Here is a 17,228-nt window from a genome sequence, read left to right as displayed (position 1 = left end):
AGGAAGAAACACACTTTCTAGCTGAGTGTGCTTTTCTCACTATCTGATCAAGTTTTGGACAGTTACACACAATAGCAAAATGGAATGAATTCAGTTCATTATCAAATAGGTGCCAAGTGTCAAAATGTCCATGATGCACCTGCACAATCGCATTATCAGGGAAAAAAGCACTTACACATTCTGCACAGATGAGAGTGGACAAAGTTTTAAAAAGTTTCAAAGGTCTAACATGGACAGAGATCAGTCAAGTGAAGAGACGATGATGAGGCTCTGGTAAGTGAATTGCTGTGATTTGCCATGTTTAAAAGGAAAGTGATTTGACATGACTACACACTGATCAAATGTTTGTGGACATTTTCTCTTTAAAGTAAATGATTAGACGGACCTAAATGTGGGCAAACCCGATTCTTTAAGTGCTTTGTTTTGATTTCCATCATTAACTGAGAAATACATCCAGATTGCTGTCATGTCATCTGTTCATTAGTGTGAAAAACATACATACAGGCTTATGCCACACATCATCACGGGGTATGAGATGTTGGTGTTGGATTGTTAGTTCAGATAAGCATGTACAGTATAAGGGCATTTTTACTTATGCTTTGTTCATAAATGGGGGACTTAAAGTGTACTAAATTGTGTTTATATAAGTCACACGTGAATAATCTGTCGGTCAGAGAGTAAGTTGACGCACACATTCACACAAACACAGTGTGTTATAATATCTTTATTGTTTTAAACCTGAAGGCTACAGAATGAAATATTCAAGGCTTTGCTACATATTAACCATGGATTCAGCACAAGTTTTCTTTTTTTCCTGACAGCAAATAATAAGAAAAGCAATAATGACACAGATCTATGACTAAACACAGCAATCAGGGACTTTACATCCCAGAGCACTGGGTATTTTGTCCCTGGATCATCCTCCTCAGACTGATCATCGACTGTTAGCTAAAGTGAAACACAAAGCTCCAAAAGGCTTCTAATTAGAAACAGTAATAAACTTACAACGTCCCCTATGGCAACACAGACACTGGATCTTACTTCTCATGGGCTATTTACACTTAGGCTCAAAAGGAGGAACCATAACACACATTTACCTTGTATTTTATCATCAATATATGATTTTCTTTCTTTTTTTATTATTATTAATATTATTATTATTTATATACCCCAGTCTGGACATAAAACCACAGAAACAGTATGCTTGGAAACAAAGCACAAAAAAATCCCATACAGTATCTGCAACATGCCTTTTACAATGAATCAGACAGTCATGAATCTACATGGTTTCTTATGAGACCTTTACTTTCGACATGCGTCACAGACGCAAGCCTTTGTACAAATAACTAACTGATATTAAATACGATAAAACCAGAAATTGTACAATACAGGTAGTCTTAAATAAATAACTCATACAAATGAACTAGATGAATAAAAAAAATTCAATAGTAGAGTAGAAATGGAGAAGAGTGTTAAGTCAGATGGGGAAAAGCAGACATGGCCACTGGAGAATCAGCATTAGCAGCCTCACTGGCTGACAGTATTAGGTGGTTTGTCATCGTGCTGGACATTGCCATTTGGAAGCCACGGTGACACAGAGCGTGACATGGTCTGCTTAGCCATGCTGCTGTAGTGGCTGATCACTGTGTAGAAGCGGCCGCGAGAGTGAGCATCCTGTGCGGTGTAGTAGGCCTCCAGGGAGGCTGGGATGCATCGCTTGTGCTGTTGAAATGCATATGAATCACTGAAAAAATTGTCTTTCCTAATTTGAGTAGTTGCTCGCAAAAGCAGATCAGATGATATACTAAGATTTACTTATTATAAGCAAGAAGTAAACACCCTATTTTACATTCTCAACTAACCATCAAGAAAAGGATGTATAAACATCATGTGTGATGTGAGAAATGATTTTTGACAACATATTAAAACTCTCTGACTGGTTTATGGCACCATGACCACCATATTACCATATGACAAGCTGCATCATCAATATTATTGTATATTCACTTGTACTGCACTGTTGTCTCTTTCCTTCATATCTTTGGGGGACACCATTTATTTCTACTGTATACTTTTACTTGTATATGGTTAGAATGACAAACAAAACTCTCTATATCAAATTGATCAAGCACTTAATAGATATAAATACACACGGCACACCAAAGAGCATGTTAAAAGGTTAATATTACTAATATTACGTGTTAAAAAGCAACATTGTCATAAAGGACTTTAAAATGGGGCACACTGTTTTTCAAGAGCCTGATGTAAGGAAGCCCTTACACATAGAGGGATAAGCGTAATAAACACTCACTCACCTTGTACACAAAGCCATCTGGGCAGGTGTGGTCATAAGTGAATGCCTTGTACACCACCAAGAACACTATGCAGGCAAGAAACGCCAAAGCCAGGACAATTAGGATGGTGACCTGTGGATGAAAAAGGACACAACATTAGTGTAACTTTAGTCATCAATTACAAAATTCTGTGTTATCAGTATTTTTTTTTATATATAATTTTCCATTCTCTTGGTGTATTTTACCAGGGGTTGATGCCAGACAATCGCATTCATAAAGGGAATTTCACAGAAAAAGTAAGGCACATTTCTGTCTTTTCGCTGCAGTGTCAGTAACTGGTATCAGTATCAGCTAATTATAATTTTAGAAAAAAAAATAGAAAGTTATGTTACTGATATTGCCAGACAAGCGCTAAAAATTCAGCTACTTTTTTCCACAAAAATGTTTCTGGACAGTTCCTGTTTATTGGTCTATGTACTATATAGTGTGTACCATATATTTATTGTTAACATGAAGCAACCTTTAAACTAACAGACAACAATTTGTATCATACAATATGGTCACTGTTTGTAGTGTAGATTTTGTGACATATCTTCTTGGTAGAGTAGTTAAATCCAGTTATTTAAACATGAGGAAAAAGGATATTAGAGGTTTAATCTGACTTCTACATGAAAGAGAGAAGAGATGATAGACCAACTGAAGGAGTCTGTAACTTTAATTATACTTGACTTTTTACTAACATTAAATGCTAATGAACCCCTAAGCACCAGTAACCCAGTTAAAATACATCTCCCAAAAGGCAAGATGATACAGTGGAGCCTCGAAAATTTGTACTGTGAAACGAATTTTCCCAAAAGAAATGATGTAAATGCAGATAATCCGGTCCAGCCACCCAAAAATATTACCAATATTACCAATATGTATGTTCAAAGCATATGTAAACTGTATGGCCGCTTATAAAGAACTGACCCAAGCCAAGCATTCTATGTCAAGGAAGTCGTGCCACCAAGCTTGGGCTAAAAATAGAACAGACCAGCCATGCCACCAATCTGTCCACAAAAAAATGCACGGGAAAACACAGATTTTGAATGCATGCCAAAGGCAACGTTGGTATCGAGGGTTGACTAGAAACAGCTTTCGCTGACTGGAAAAGAATCTGTAAATTCGCTTTGCTTGGCTTTCCACTGATAAACAAAGCACAAAGTTTTGATCGGCTCCCAGACGTACGTGAAACTTAGCTGGTGTCCGTTTCAGTTCATTCGGATGCCGAAAATCCTTCATATGCTGATGCAAATTTCAATTGTTAAAGTGAAAATTCGTAAGGGAGGGCACTTTACCAAGATTTTTCCCAAGATGAAGACATCAAACAGCCATATTTACATTTACATTTCTGGTATTTGGCAGACACCCGTATCTTGAGCAACTTAGATTCTATCTCATTCTATACAACTGAGCAATTGAGGGCCTCAGGGGCCCAGGAGCAGTGGCAGCTTGGTGGACCTGGGATTGGAACTCACAACCTTCCAATCAGTAGTCCAACACTTTAAACACTAAATTACGACATCCTATATAATTAGGCGGAGGTTGTGGAGGAGAAGGTGGCCATAATAATACAATCTCTATATTACAAATCTACTCGTGGCAGAGATAGAGGTATGAATCTCTGAGATATTGGTTTTCTTTGAGGTGTTAGTGAGCATCATTTATCATCTCTCTTTCTATTTCTCTTTCTCTCTCTCTCTCTCTCTCTCTCTCTCTCTCTGTGTGTGTGTGTTTGTAGATATTTACTGGTCTAGAGCTGATGCAGCTGTCCAGCCTAATGTAAGGTCATATCCCAAGATGCAGAAGACACAGTATGAGGGCTTTCAATAAATCCTGGAATAAAGGAGATTCTGCCTTTGGAATCTATAGTTAACCCTGTAGTTATGTTTCACTCCCTAGCACTCCCATTTACAGCATCAGAAACCGGTTTGTCAAACAGTATTATATTGTAGCATTATAGCAGTGGTGGCTTTTGTTTCCTTGAAAGCAGCACCAGATTATGAAACAGTAAAAAAATAAAATAATATAAATAAATAAATAAATAAATAAACAAGTTGGGGGGGGGGGGGAGGCATATATAAAGAATACCAGAGGTCCCCTTACTACCTCTTCCCAGATCAGAAAATCAGATAAATCCAACAATAAATCCATTTTAGGAGAAAAAACACACCCACTCCCATATTTAAAAGCGCATAGATTCAACAGCAGTGGAATTCAAATGAAGTTTATGAACACTCTGAAGACTTGTTTCATGACAGCATAATTCATAAGGGGAAAGAAAGCAGTTTTATTGCCTGACTGCAAATGAGGCAATGGTCTTCATAATGGTGTAAGATATTGGGTGGTAGTGTCTCTTATGCAGTATTCAGGAAAGCGCTCAGAAATAAAAGGAACTTCAAAACAACAAGGATACCCTTTTTAACAACAAACACAGTCTTAATATGTGAACCCCACGTCTCAAACCAGTACGAGACATTCAGAGCTATTAACTGTTTAAACAATCAGTCTAACAGGGCATACCTGAGCAACCAGAAACCTGCCAGGTTCCAATAGTTTTCATTTTTATTTTTCATATCACTTGATATGAAATGGGAGGGTTCAGTGTATAGCAAAAACAAAAGAATTGCAATACTTTCAGAGAGGATTATAATATCACATGACATTTATAAAATAACATTTTGGAACTCAAAGATTTCATAATATTAAATAAATTGATATTCATTTGAATTCTTGTTTCTGTGATGCTTGGCAGAAATCACATTCTGGTTACCCTTCAGCTACATCATACATCTTTACTTCTCAGCTTGCTCAGATAAAACTGACATGCCTGATAAAAGTGGATGTCAAACCAAAAGGAATTTCTTGCCAAGTAAAAAAAGCACATTTATTCTCATGAAAAAAAAACCCCAAAATAATCCCCATGTTAATACAGACACGTTTAAAGTAAACTGCTGCCTTGAACTCTGCCTCGTTATCTATTTAGGTGCTAACTGACTAGTCACCTATGAAAATAATTAGGGTTCTATCAAATAAATAAACAACCACACAAATAAGGTTTAACTAAACACTGAAGAAGGTGCTGCAGTGGGTGGAACAGAGGAACTGGGATCTCCTCCTGCACAACATCCTGCTTGCAGTCTACAATCCTCGACCACCGATCAAGCTCCTTTTTGAAAGGAAACCCTAAAGACTTCCCTAAAGGTGTGGCTACGAAAGCATGGGAAAAGCAGCCATCCTTGTTCAAACCATGATCAAATATTTCCAGAATATGCAAAAGCAGATTGTCAGGGGGCTGTGATTGTGAAGCAACAAATGTAAAATGCACACACATTCCAAAAAGTGTCCTACAGCCATATAGCCCAACTACAAGCCTCGAACATGTGAGCCCAGTGCTGCTTGCAACAGCCATAACAGATCACCCATAATGTTCCAGCGGCTCATGGATGTCATCCTACAACCACACTCTGAGCTTGCAGCAGCCATCTCGGAAGACTCTTTGATCCACGCACACTTGTGGTTGGACCTCATGTATCATCTTCTGAACAAGCTCTGAAGGGCCGGACCATCAGCAAACCCACAGAAGTATCACCTGGGGCTAACTGAAGCACAATACTTACCAGAAGATCAGGGTTGGCAGGGTATTAAAGAAGGTTTTCCCCTAACATCTCCTCTCTGGACCAGATTTACTCTGCAGCTCAGATTTGTGTATTGAGGAATTATGAATAAATTACACTCACTTACTACAGAGCACAGCAAAACAGATCCTGATCAAAAATAATTTGGTAAACGGAATCATATTTACTTAAACATTCAACTGTATTCATGTATACTGTAAAAAGCAATTGCCCAAATAAATATTCATATAATTTTAATATTTAGAATCTGTATAATATAAACTATATGTTAAGTGGCTTTTTTTTTTTTTTCAAAAACAACAATGCTGTAGCATTTAGATATTTAATCTATTCTTCTCAATTTGGGAGCTGAATAAAGTGAGAGAAACATTTTCTTGTTTAAAGATGTTTTGATATAAAGTTTGACCATACCCATCATTGCAGTTTAAAGTATCATACTGTTTAAAGAATAATGCTGTTTATACTACTTTCTCCCAGCTGGAGTTCTAAACAGATGGTTTGGTTAGCAGAAAATCCCCTGAAAAATATCTGAGGCCATATTCATTACACTTCTGAAAAGAGATAGAAATAATAAGCAAACAATGCAAAAATCTAAATTGTGATATACTGTACATTTACGCTAGAGTCCATGGACATGCCGTTTTTTCCTCATTTGAACAATTAATTCACCACATGACCGTGTAGATTACATAGTTTTCTTCTTGAATGACGCACATGGTATTTGTGATTGTTACTTCAGTGGTTAGAATATTTGTAACTAATTTTGAGAAAAATTTATGCAAATTACTTACTTGCAGCTGTTGAGGTCAAACAATCCCTAGTGCATGTGCTGTTCTATGACTCACTTTTAATGGGCTCTTGTAACTATGGACTGTGATGGACTCTCCTAATGTTAACTGTGCAGGTGTTACTCCTCCGTCACTGACAGAATTAATGTTCACCTTGCACTAGGGGTTCCTTAAGCCCTGATTAATTGACGATCCAAACCCAAAGCAACTGGAATAAAGCAGTTACTTTAGTTTACGTTCTATCCTACTGAATAATCTTTCTCAATTTTGTTATTTTGATTTGTTTACAGCATACTCAATTTTGCCCATTTTCTGTAGAATATGTCAAGCATTACCTCATTTAAAACACTCTAAAATTTGATTTAACCAAATAATAGAAATGAAATGATATATAAATGAATTCAGAAATGTTTATTGTTAAAGATTAAGTCAATTGAGAAACGGCAGAAATTATATAATGTATTAAAACTATCGAAATACATTATATACAACAATATCTAATACATTAAAAAAATATTAAGAGCTGCTGAAAAAAGACAGTTAATAAATTTTGAATAGATGTTTGCACAAATCTTGGATTTAGTTCTGGACATTTTTTGAGGATGTAAGACGTTAACAGAATCTAATCTTACAGAGTCAAAGCAAAAAATATGTAACATAAAAAATAACCCTCCAAAAAAACAATATGTCCACTAAGGGACTCGTTTACAATATTTGCAAAATAACCCTTAAAATTAGTCTTGAAACTACAAAAATATGTTTGTATTAGTTTCACAGAAGTGAAGAAAGATTCATAGCAGGTACTACAATATACTTCAAGATTAATAGCCAAAAACATTAATTTTCAGGTGGTTTAACTGCTTAAATGCCTATATGTTTTATTTGGAAATGTGTTTTGTGTGTAGTGGAGTTTTTAGTTCTTTAGTAACAAAATTCTGCACTGACTGATTAACATGTCCTAAAGTAAATCTTAATAATTAATATGACTGCTAATAAAAGAAAATACTTATAAAAGATGGTAAATATTAGACAGGCAGTTGCTTTGAAAAAAATTCCTTAGACTATTCCTTATTCACAGAGGAGGTCATCTCTATCTGTGAAGGACAGGTAAGCTGTACCTCTGACAGTATTCACATCCAGCTGGATAACTCCATATGGTGTACATGTGGTCTGAAATGCACAAGCGAGAAGAAGAAAAGGGCACATGGCTGTATGACAGCACTATTTACTGCACAGAGATTGTGTTTATTACTGCATCATGCATCACCTTGTGACTTTGCTGAAGGTCTTAGCATGTAAGTGCATGCATACAAGTAACTATCCAAGCGATTCTCACCAACCCTGTCATTTAGGATGGGTGAAGCTGATGCTAAGTAGTAGTCTACCTCCATTAAGAAAATCTGGGGAGGCAGCACTGAACTGCCAGCTTTCTGTGGTGGTTTATCCAGAAGCAGAATAACAACACCAGTTCTCCAGGGCAGTGTCTCTCACACAGACAATCCACAGGGCATCCTCACTATTAGTCATGCTAACAGTGTACGCTCAACACTGAGGGGATTTGGGGAGAGGAATAGGGAGAGGAAAAAGAGAGGGGGGGGGCAGGGAAAACTGTTCTGTAGCACTAATTGCTCCCATAGCACTCAGATATAAAGGACTAACATTAGAGAGAGAGAGAGAGAGAGAGAGAGAGAGAGAGAGAGAGAGAAAATGCCCTTTTGGTCTGTCCTTTTTCATCACATCTTCACTGGCTATTTTATACACAAGATTAACAAATTACCTGACCAAAACTAGCCATTAAAGATCAGCTGGTATTAAACAAAGCTGAATGTTTTATGCTTTATCCAAAAATATATACTGCATGTAAAAAATCCTACATTCATCATTTGTGTCTATGAAAAAAGAACAACTTTGTTTTGTTCACTTTCATAATCCATTGAACAATCACATGTACTTGAGTGATTCTCAAGAACAAGTGACTGTTCATAATGAATAATCAATACAAAGTTTATATGCTTTGTAGGGTTACAGAAACTGGACATGCCAATAAACTGGAGGTCACAGTCACAATTATTTAACAAAATCAATAAATCAGTAAAAGTCACCTCCGGTTTCTGGAGTTAGATCCATGGATCTGTTTCTGATTAAATCAATAACACAATAAAGAGTGCAAAAACAAGAAAGTCTGAATACTTTTGCAATTTACTGTATGTCAAAACCAGTCCCAGCTGAGCTTCATGCCCTGGCATTAGAGCACAGCTGCTTATTTTAGACACTACTCAAATGATTGACTACTTTCAAGTGTGGGTGGATGACTGCTCACAAAATATTGCATGCCTAAGAGAAAATACTGACAGAGAGTTAGAGAAGTTTGTGTCTTTGAGAGTTGTGGAGTTCTGTTTTAAAAAGCTGTCCTGAATATCTGTCTCTTTTATGTCAATGCCAGGATAGGTTATAAGGGAATGAAGAGGCTCCAGGAGCAAGTTAATGTCCTCACTGACCTCCGAGTAACTGGTTTAGGGAGGAAAACAATACATGCTGTTTTTAGCTTCAGGTCTCTCTATGCTTTTAAATCTGCATCATGTCCTGCTGTGAACCTGACAGTACCACTGTGAACTTGAGCAACGCCAACTGGCACAATACACCCGAGTGTGCAAGAGGAATTAATAATGTAGGCGTAAAATATGCTGTGCAGAACAAATCTTTATTTTCCTTTGAGAAAGGAAATATGATGTTAATTTAAAACCAAAATCTGTGTATGTATACTGATGAATATTAATTAAATTAACAGATCAGCAAAATGTAAATGACTGTCAAATGACGTATGAGAAGTGCATCAAAGTCGTGTGTAACGAAGTTTACAGTTTAAACACACAATGCAAACACACACTCTCAGTGTCTTGCAGCTTTTCTATTTGATTGGCTGAAGCTCTGTTCCTGAAGCACATTATTAGCAGCCTGTCTTCTTCTTTCACTGTTGCTCTCTTCAGCTATCACTCCCGCTGTCGCTCTCGTTTTTTCCACCATGTGAGGATCTCAGTAACTATGTAGTCAGCTGTCAGAGATATTTAAACTGACAGGAAGCAGTTCTGACTCAGTGTACTATCTCTCTATCACTACCTCTCTCTCTTTCTTTTTCACTTTTTCCCTTTCATTTCTCTTCTCACAAAGTGTATCATCCATCATTGAAGACAAGAGATGCATGTCTGAGCTTGAGGTTGTGCAGCTCTGTGTTGGCATTAATCATACACAGATGATGCATATATTTTGCACTGTATAAGAATATGTAAATGTAGATATCTGGAAGAAGGAGAAACATATGCCTTGAAACTAGCAATTATATGTGTATTACTGTAAAGCTTAATGTAGATTGAAATGTACTATATGTCTATAATGGCAATATCAATGCAAAATTTCCTTAAGGTCAAATTAATGTCAAATGTGCATGTAGATAGAAAACTGATAAAACTTGAACAGTTTCTGTTCCCATTCATCATACACCAGTGTCAGCTCGTATATCCAAACTAAGATGAAGGGCAATATTGTCCTTTCTCAATTATGTTGTCTTATTTCCTTATTTATTTTAGCATGATGTGTTAATATGTTCTGCTTGGCTACACCAGATACCAAGAGACCTGCTTTTCTTTGTTTTGAACATTTAATGAGGGGGAACATTCTTCCTCCAACTGCTGGTAGAGCAACAGCAGGGAATATGGCTGAGTTCCACTGGGGGCCTCCAGGCAACAGAGCTGAGCGATTAGTACGCTTTTTGTCTTCGAAATGATGGTGTGTATTCTAAATATCAACACAGAAATCAGCCCACAGAAAGAGTCAGAGCAATTGTAGACCTGCAGCTCAGCTGACACATTTGATAGAAAATGACAAACAAAGGAGGAGAAATGCATTAGTCTGAGTATTCTGCATTACAGAAAATGCCTCCAGGAAGTGTATCAGACACAGGAAGAATATGCTGGGGATTTCCACATCATATAGCTTTTGTTTGCTGTACACAATAGTGAGCGAGTTAAACTTCACAAGTTCTGTAATGGAGAGCTTTGCTCCATATCTCAATCATATCCCTTCTTATGACAGACAGCTCTGTGTTTGTACTATATAACTTCCCTTTATCTGATACTACAGTGACCTTTACCACTGATCCAAAACCTTCTACTCAATATTTTGAATTAATTAAACCTGAAAGGTCACTCCCTTGTACATAGACTGAAGCAAAACAGACTCATATCTCAGTCGAGTGCATAAACATCAACAGCAAATCAATAGAGGCTGTATAAATCTCAGTGCTCACTACAGTATAGACAATATATCAGTGTTTTTTCAATACTAGTCCTGTAGTAGCTGTGTCCTACACACGCTATTTAAGAGCTTTAATCTATTATGCTTGAGTAAAGCCAGGAGGCAACCTGATTTGGTTTGAACAGTGAAGGGTAGGCAGGGTACTCCAGGGTAGACCTGGTTACATCTCAAGGTTGATGTTTATTTGCCTAACCCAGGTTGGGGGACTGGTGTTCACAAACAAATAAACTACTGAACCATAAATGACTAGTGAACAAAGGACATCATAGCAAATTTCTTAAATTCTTAAGAACTTGTGAAAGGTGACTCCCTTTTTCTAAGTGTCTATATGCTGGTATTGCATCTCATAGATGGGTAGAACCCTTTTCAGAAGCAAATATACCTCAATTATCAAACAAACCCTTTAAAGAACCCTTTCATCCAAGATTGTAGACAGAACATACATTTCCCATCATAAATCTATAATATTTAATGTTACTAAATGAAGCCGCTAAAAGTAAATGAGTGATGATGTGGCAGCTTAGTGGTTAAGGTGTTGGACTATTGATCAGAAGGTTGTGAGTTTGAAGCCTAGTTCCATCAAGCTGCCCCTGGTGGGCCCCTGAGCAAGGCCCTTAGCCCTCAATTGCTCAGTTGTATAGAATGAGATAAAAATGTAAGTCGCTCTGGATAAGGGTGTCTGCCAAATGCCATAAATAAAATACACTTTACACTGATGTAACTCACTTTGTACAGACATGAACAGATTCTCAGCAACATTTACTTTGAGGAAACAAAATTTTGCTACACGTATTGTGTCTTTAGCTAAATGATATGTTGCATCTAAGCAAACTACAAAATAAACAACATAAACCTGCTAACCTATACAGAGTATAAGTCAATGATGTAACATGATCTTTCTGATTTCATAATGAGCAAAGCAGGAAATGATCATCTTGTGTTTTTCATGCAAAATGTTTATCATATGTAGATAGCCTAAGCACACCACCCTCCTGAAATTATAGAACGTGTAGCAAAAATGTGTAGTGTTAAAAAGGAAAAAAAAGCAGTTTTCATTCATTTTCAGTATTTGCTTTATGCTGGTCAGGGTCATGGTGGAACAACAGTCGCAGGAATCCTGGGTACAAGGCTGGATTTCACTCTGAATGGGATGGCAGTACCTCATTGGACATGACAAGCACAAAATTTAGTGTAACTAATCTAGGTGAACCCCAGGACAGCAACGCAAGCTCAGAAGTGAAGTGCCTCCCACTGAACCACTGTGCCACCCAAGTTCAGTACATGTTTCATTTCATTTCCTGTGCAACCGATGTTTTCCATACACGTTTCATTTGTGTTGATTATTGGAACAGATGAAGGTAAAATACAAAGCTACTCATTTTGTAATTTGTTTTTATTCATATTCTTAGAATTTTATTTGCAAAAAAACAATTACATCATCTACAACTCAGCAATGAACAGCATGTCAGGTTTATTGTTATGTGGCTAGTCTGCCAGAAAGATTATCTCCATCACTCATTCACAAGCCTGGCTTTTTTTTTTTTTTTTATCTCTTTTTAAACAACTAAATCTAAATAACAAAAGTTTATCAAGTTTAGAGAAGTCCTCTTTTCTGAAAACTTACTGATCATTACAAAGCACTGAAAGCTGAGAATCTTTCCATAAAGTGTGAGGCTCATGATTTGGTATATTTGATCATTAACAATATACGTAATCCAATACAATCACAAATCGTGGATTGACGAGCAGTGCTGCTGTGTATTTAAGGATAAAGGACAATTAATTAATGCTATTTGTTTGGTGCATAGGAACTGATTTTAAGAGAATTAAGCCATACCTTCAGTCTCTCTGACACCCCATCAGTAAAGCTTATGGTGTACTCCTCCACTTTAGGCACCTTGATCTTGGCCTTGTTCTTCTGCTCTGTCTGGTACTCAGTCCGTGTCTTTACCACAACCTGCACAAAAAGGGAGTAAACACTGTATAGCACACATAAAATGCACAAAATAAACTGCAAACATTAATTTTTTGTGAAAATGAAACATTTTTAGCAATAATGAAACATTTTTAGCTTGATGGTACTCTTAGTCCCTGACCTTGTGAACTAGCATGAGGATGTGTTTTGGTAAAGATTACAAAGCAGTACAGTTTTTGGATCTCAGTGTAATTGCATTTAGCTTGCTCTGCTGGTACTGCTTAACATCCCCTGGTTATTCTAAATTACACAGATCTTTCCCAGTCCAGGGGAATGATGTAAAGTCCAGGTACTTGGAGTGGACATCCCTTTCCCCACCAACGTGCCATGTGAATCACCCATTTTTCATCAGCATTTATTAAAAGAGTAGCAAAAATGAACACAAGAGTGGGAATAGACTTTCTGGGGACATACAAAGTGGGTGCTCAAATCCAGAGCTATATTACAACTCCCCTACTCTCAACACTTTCCAAAACCCTAATAAGCAGTTTGCCAAGGCACATGCATGAGTCTCTGCCTTGTTGTATTGGCCTTTGCAAACTTGTGATCACCACAGTTGCCTCCCTCACATGCCAGAGGTTGTGTGGTGCCAGAGAGATATAAGGGACATATGCCCCATTGGTGTGAGGTCAATTAACCAGTTGTATTTGATGGCAGTCCATCTGGCTGTGAAGTTCTTGCTGGTTCTAAAAACATTGCTCATCTGCAGAGACAATATCGTGAAGGTTAGATACAGCATATCAGACATCAGGGCAACACATGGTTGAGGGCTCTCTCTGTTGGGTACGATGTAGGAAGAGTAGCACACATGTTCCCATGTCTTAGCTGAAGCTGTTCTAGTGGATAGCGCATGTCATCATGGATATTGGATGTCATCATCCTGGATAGGTGACTTCTGCTAAATGAGAGGGCAAGGTGCATGCTCTGGCAGCTTGCTTTGCAATGCCAGTATCATCCTCAGACAGACTGCTCCCATGTCTAAGCAGAGGCTGGCCCAATGGATAGTGGATGTCATCACCCTGGACTATAGAGCAAATGGATACTACTGTGAAATGCCACTGTATGAGGCACTATTTACTTTTATTTAGAGATGTGCCACTCCAGGAAATCTGTATGTTCTCCTGTTTCTACAAAAATCAGCACCTTTTAAGTCAGTAGTAAGATTAATACATTGCTGTTACCCATTATGCAGATGTTACATTAGTAACCTTATTATAAATATTGTGTTGATTTTAATTAGCTTAAATAAACTCAGAAATCCTGTTAAGTTACCCAATGAGGGCTAGATGTCTAGTGTTAACTGCTGTACCACTAAAGCTTACGGTGAAATTTGTTAAGCCCACATAACCATTTGCTAGGAAAAACATAGTAATCTTTATCTACAACTGTTAGAGAAGGCTTTGTATTTATAGATTCATAGATCATTTTAGCTGTACAATTACTTAAGTAGTAAAACCTTTCATCCACTTTATAAACACATGGCTAAGCTGCCAGTCCTTCTGATGCCCACCAGATAAAATGTCTCTTGACTATACTGGTAAAGAGCAGGAGAAATTTCAAATAAGCATCACTGTGAGCATACTCTGTACAATATTATGATTGTTTTGCTATAACAGGTTCAGGAAATGAGGTTAAATTGGTGTCCTGGAAATAATCTTGTTGCCTTGGTAAATAACACTAATTTATTTTCCCTAGATTGCCTTTAGTCATGCATACAAAAACAATCACATCTCTTATGTTGTTTTCGAATCGTGTCCCTTATATCAACTGTAGACTGAGTCAACCTGTTCAAAAAAATCTCCACAGTCTGTAAACAGAAATACCCCAAATCCAGGAAGACTGAAGGGCTCCTTTGTTGTCTGTAAACATGTTCACAGAAGCGTTAAAATCCTAATTGTATCTTACAGTGCATACATAATCCTAAAACCACAGATCTGACAGTTCAATTGTGCATGCGAAGCAGGCGTGATCAGAATGGCTTTGACACAAATCCAATATTTTACTACACATTATGTAAATGAGGCAAATTAAACATAGCAGATACAAATGTGTGATATATTAACCTGAAACATATGAGTTCACTGTTTTTAATATTTTAAACCTAGATTTATTGTATTACATTATTGATTGTCTTCTAAAATAAATATTCTGTTTATTCTAGAAATACATCATGGAGATGTTTGACATTGCATAATTGCTTTCTGTCAAAACAGACATCTCAAAAAAAAAACCTAATTTAGAGACCTACAACAATTATGGAGAAATAGAGATGGAGAAATGGCTCAGAAAAGGCTAAGAAATCATGAAAATGGAATTTTCTCATCAAAAAAACTGTAATGTATCAGGAATGGTCAAAAATATCCCTGGGCAAACATGTAGGAGTGGAGGTTTTAGGAGGTTAAGTGTGTGAATTACTCATGGCGCAGAACAGAATGCTGTATTTTGCCTGTGTGTGTGTGTGTGTGTGTGTAAAGAGAGAGTGACAAGGCACTTCAGAAATCAGGTACATGCCCTGATTGTGCTTTTCTCAGTAGAATCGCTAATGAACCAAAATGCATTTTGGCAAAGGCTTCAAAACATTCACTCTGACCTTTTTTTAAATCCTTGACCCTGTTCACTGGCCCTGAAATCTGGATATCAGCATGAAACAAATAGTTACACATCAGGCATCTAATTCATTCGTTCATCTTCAGTAATCACTTTGTTCTGGTCAGTGTTCTGGTGCCTCTGGAGCTGATCCTAGGAAGACTGGGCATGAGGCAGGAATACACCCTGGTTTGGTGACATGTCAAAACTATAAAAGTCACTGCTAAGCCTTAAATGTGAATGCACAACACAAATAATAAACAAGAATATGGGAGCATGTCGCACCAAAATATTATAACAGAAATTATTTCAAGTGTTCAGATCACACAGAGAACATAACCAGGATTTATTCATAACTTAATTGCACTGTCAAGATGATCGCCTGTGACACATCCCAATAATATCATCTTGGTGGCAGGAGACAGGGTGAAGACTCCATTAGTCTGATATGTTGGAAGATCTGATGAGTGCTTATGTAAGATGATGGCTGTCAGGACAGAAATGTCTCTTACCTTGTCTGGAGCTTGGCAATGAAGATTAGTAACATCCAAGGGCGTGATAAGGGGAACAGTTTGAAATCCATCTTCAACGCTCACCGCTTTTATCCCTTTGTCCTGGAGATTACTCCCAAGTTTAACCATCTTTATTCAATTATTTCCCTTTTTCACAGGCCTATAAAAAGTAATCAATTCAACAGCATGGTTAGGATTAGATTTTGTGCAAGCTACACTGATATTATTGCTGTATTTACCAACCGATCATCTTGTCTACCTGACTGCATCCATCTTAATCAGACATAAATGATGCTTAGAATTTTCCTTAATGATTCAGTCGAAATTGCAATGAAAAGATTGAAATGCATTCGGCTCTCGGACAAACCTTATTGTTTCAAATATGCAAAGAAACCCATGAATGCAGTGAGAATTGATTCTGTCTTGCTGAGGTTGCCTAACATTAACACAACCGCCAGAACAAAAAAAAAAACCCGCACCTTTTATGGCTTCCTGCCAGTTACAACAATGTATCTCGCGCTGAAAACACGCTAAGCGTTCAGAAATATCTCCACACTCACCGAAAAACCAGCCGTCTTTCAGTTCAACGCAGTCGGGCGGAGACGTGCACGCGCAGATGTGTAGAGGAAGGAGGCAGTATGGAGGAGGTAAGAGACTTCGCTCCGGGGAAACGCTCCAGCCGCACAGCGTCTCTCCAGCAGCTCGCGCACAACCGAGGCGACGCCGCTAGAGGGATCCAGAGGAAAGCTGCACGGTGTTTTTGTCCAAGTGCACCTTTAATCTGATGTTTTGACCACAGGATAGAGCAATGAACGAAGCTTTGAGGACGCGGTCTGCGGCAGGGCTGGACTGTTATTCGGTCACTAATTAGTACGACAGTATGCAGATTGGGACATGGCGTGCTGAAAGCGGCTGTTCAAAACTTTTATACAAGAATAATTTAGGAAAGTGTTTAGGCAAAATTTCGAACGGGGTCATTTAGTGCTGACCTTCTCTAATCCACTGAATTCATATCTTATTGGAAACTTGGAAGATTAAACGCTGCAGTGATGTACATTTCCAGCACAATGACCGCTCGGGATTAA

At 37.7% G+C, this 17,228-nt stretch overlaps 1 protein-coding gene across 1 annotated transcript; it reads right to left on the bottom strand.

The window, feature by feature from the left end:
* Positions 1 to 706: 706 nt before the first annotated feature.
* Positions 707 to 16,965, bottom strand: nsg2 (neuronal vesicle trafficking associated 2). Its single transcript, XM_058414896.1, has 5 exons — positions 16,704 to 16,965; positions 16,144 to 16,303; positions 12,908 to 13,027; positions 2,316 to 2,426; positions 707 to 1,722 (listed from the first exon to the last, which is right to left on the bottom strand). The coding sequence occupies exons 2-5, from the start codon at positions 16,270 to 16,272 to the stop codon at positions 1,528 to 1,530; spliced, it is 555 nt and encodes a 184-aa protein (XP_058270879.1). The 5' UTR covers positions 16,273 to 16,303; positions 16,704 to 16,965; the 3' UTR covers positions 707 to 1,527.
* Positions 16,966 to 17,228: the final 263 nt, after the last annotated feature.

This window comes from Hemibagrus wyckioides, linkage group LG18 (genome assembly GCF_019097595.1).
Source record: "Hemibagrus wyckioides isolate EC202008001 linkage group LG18, SWU_Hwy_1.0, whole genome shotgun sequence".
Classification (NCBI taxonomy): domain Eukaryota; kingdom Metazoa; phylum Chordata; class Actinopteri; order Siluriformes; family Bagridae; genus Hemibagrus; species Hemibagrus wyckioides.
This window is presented reverse-complemented; position numbering and strand designations above follow the sequence as displayed.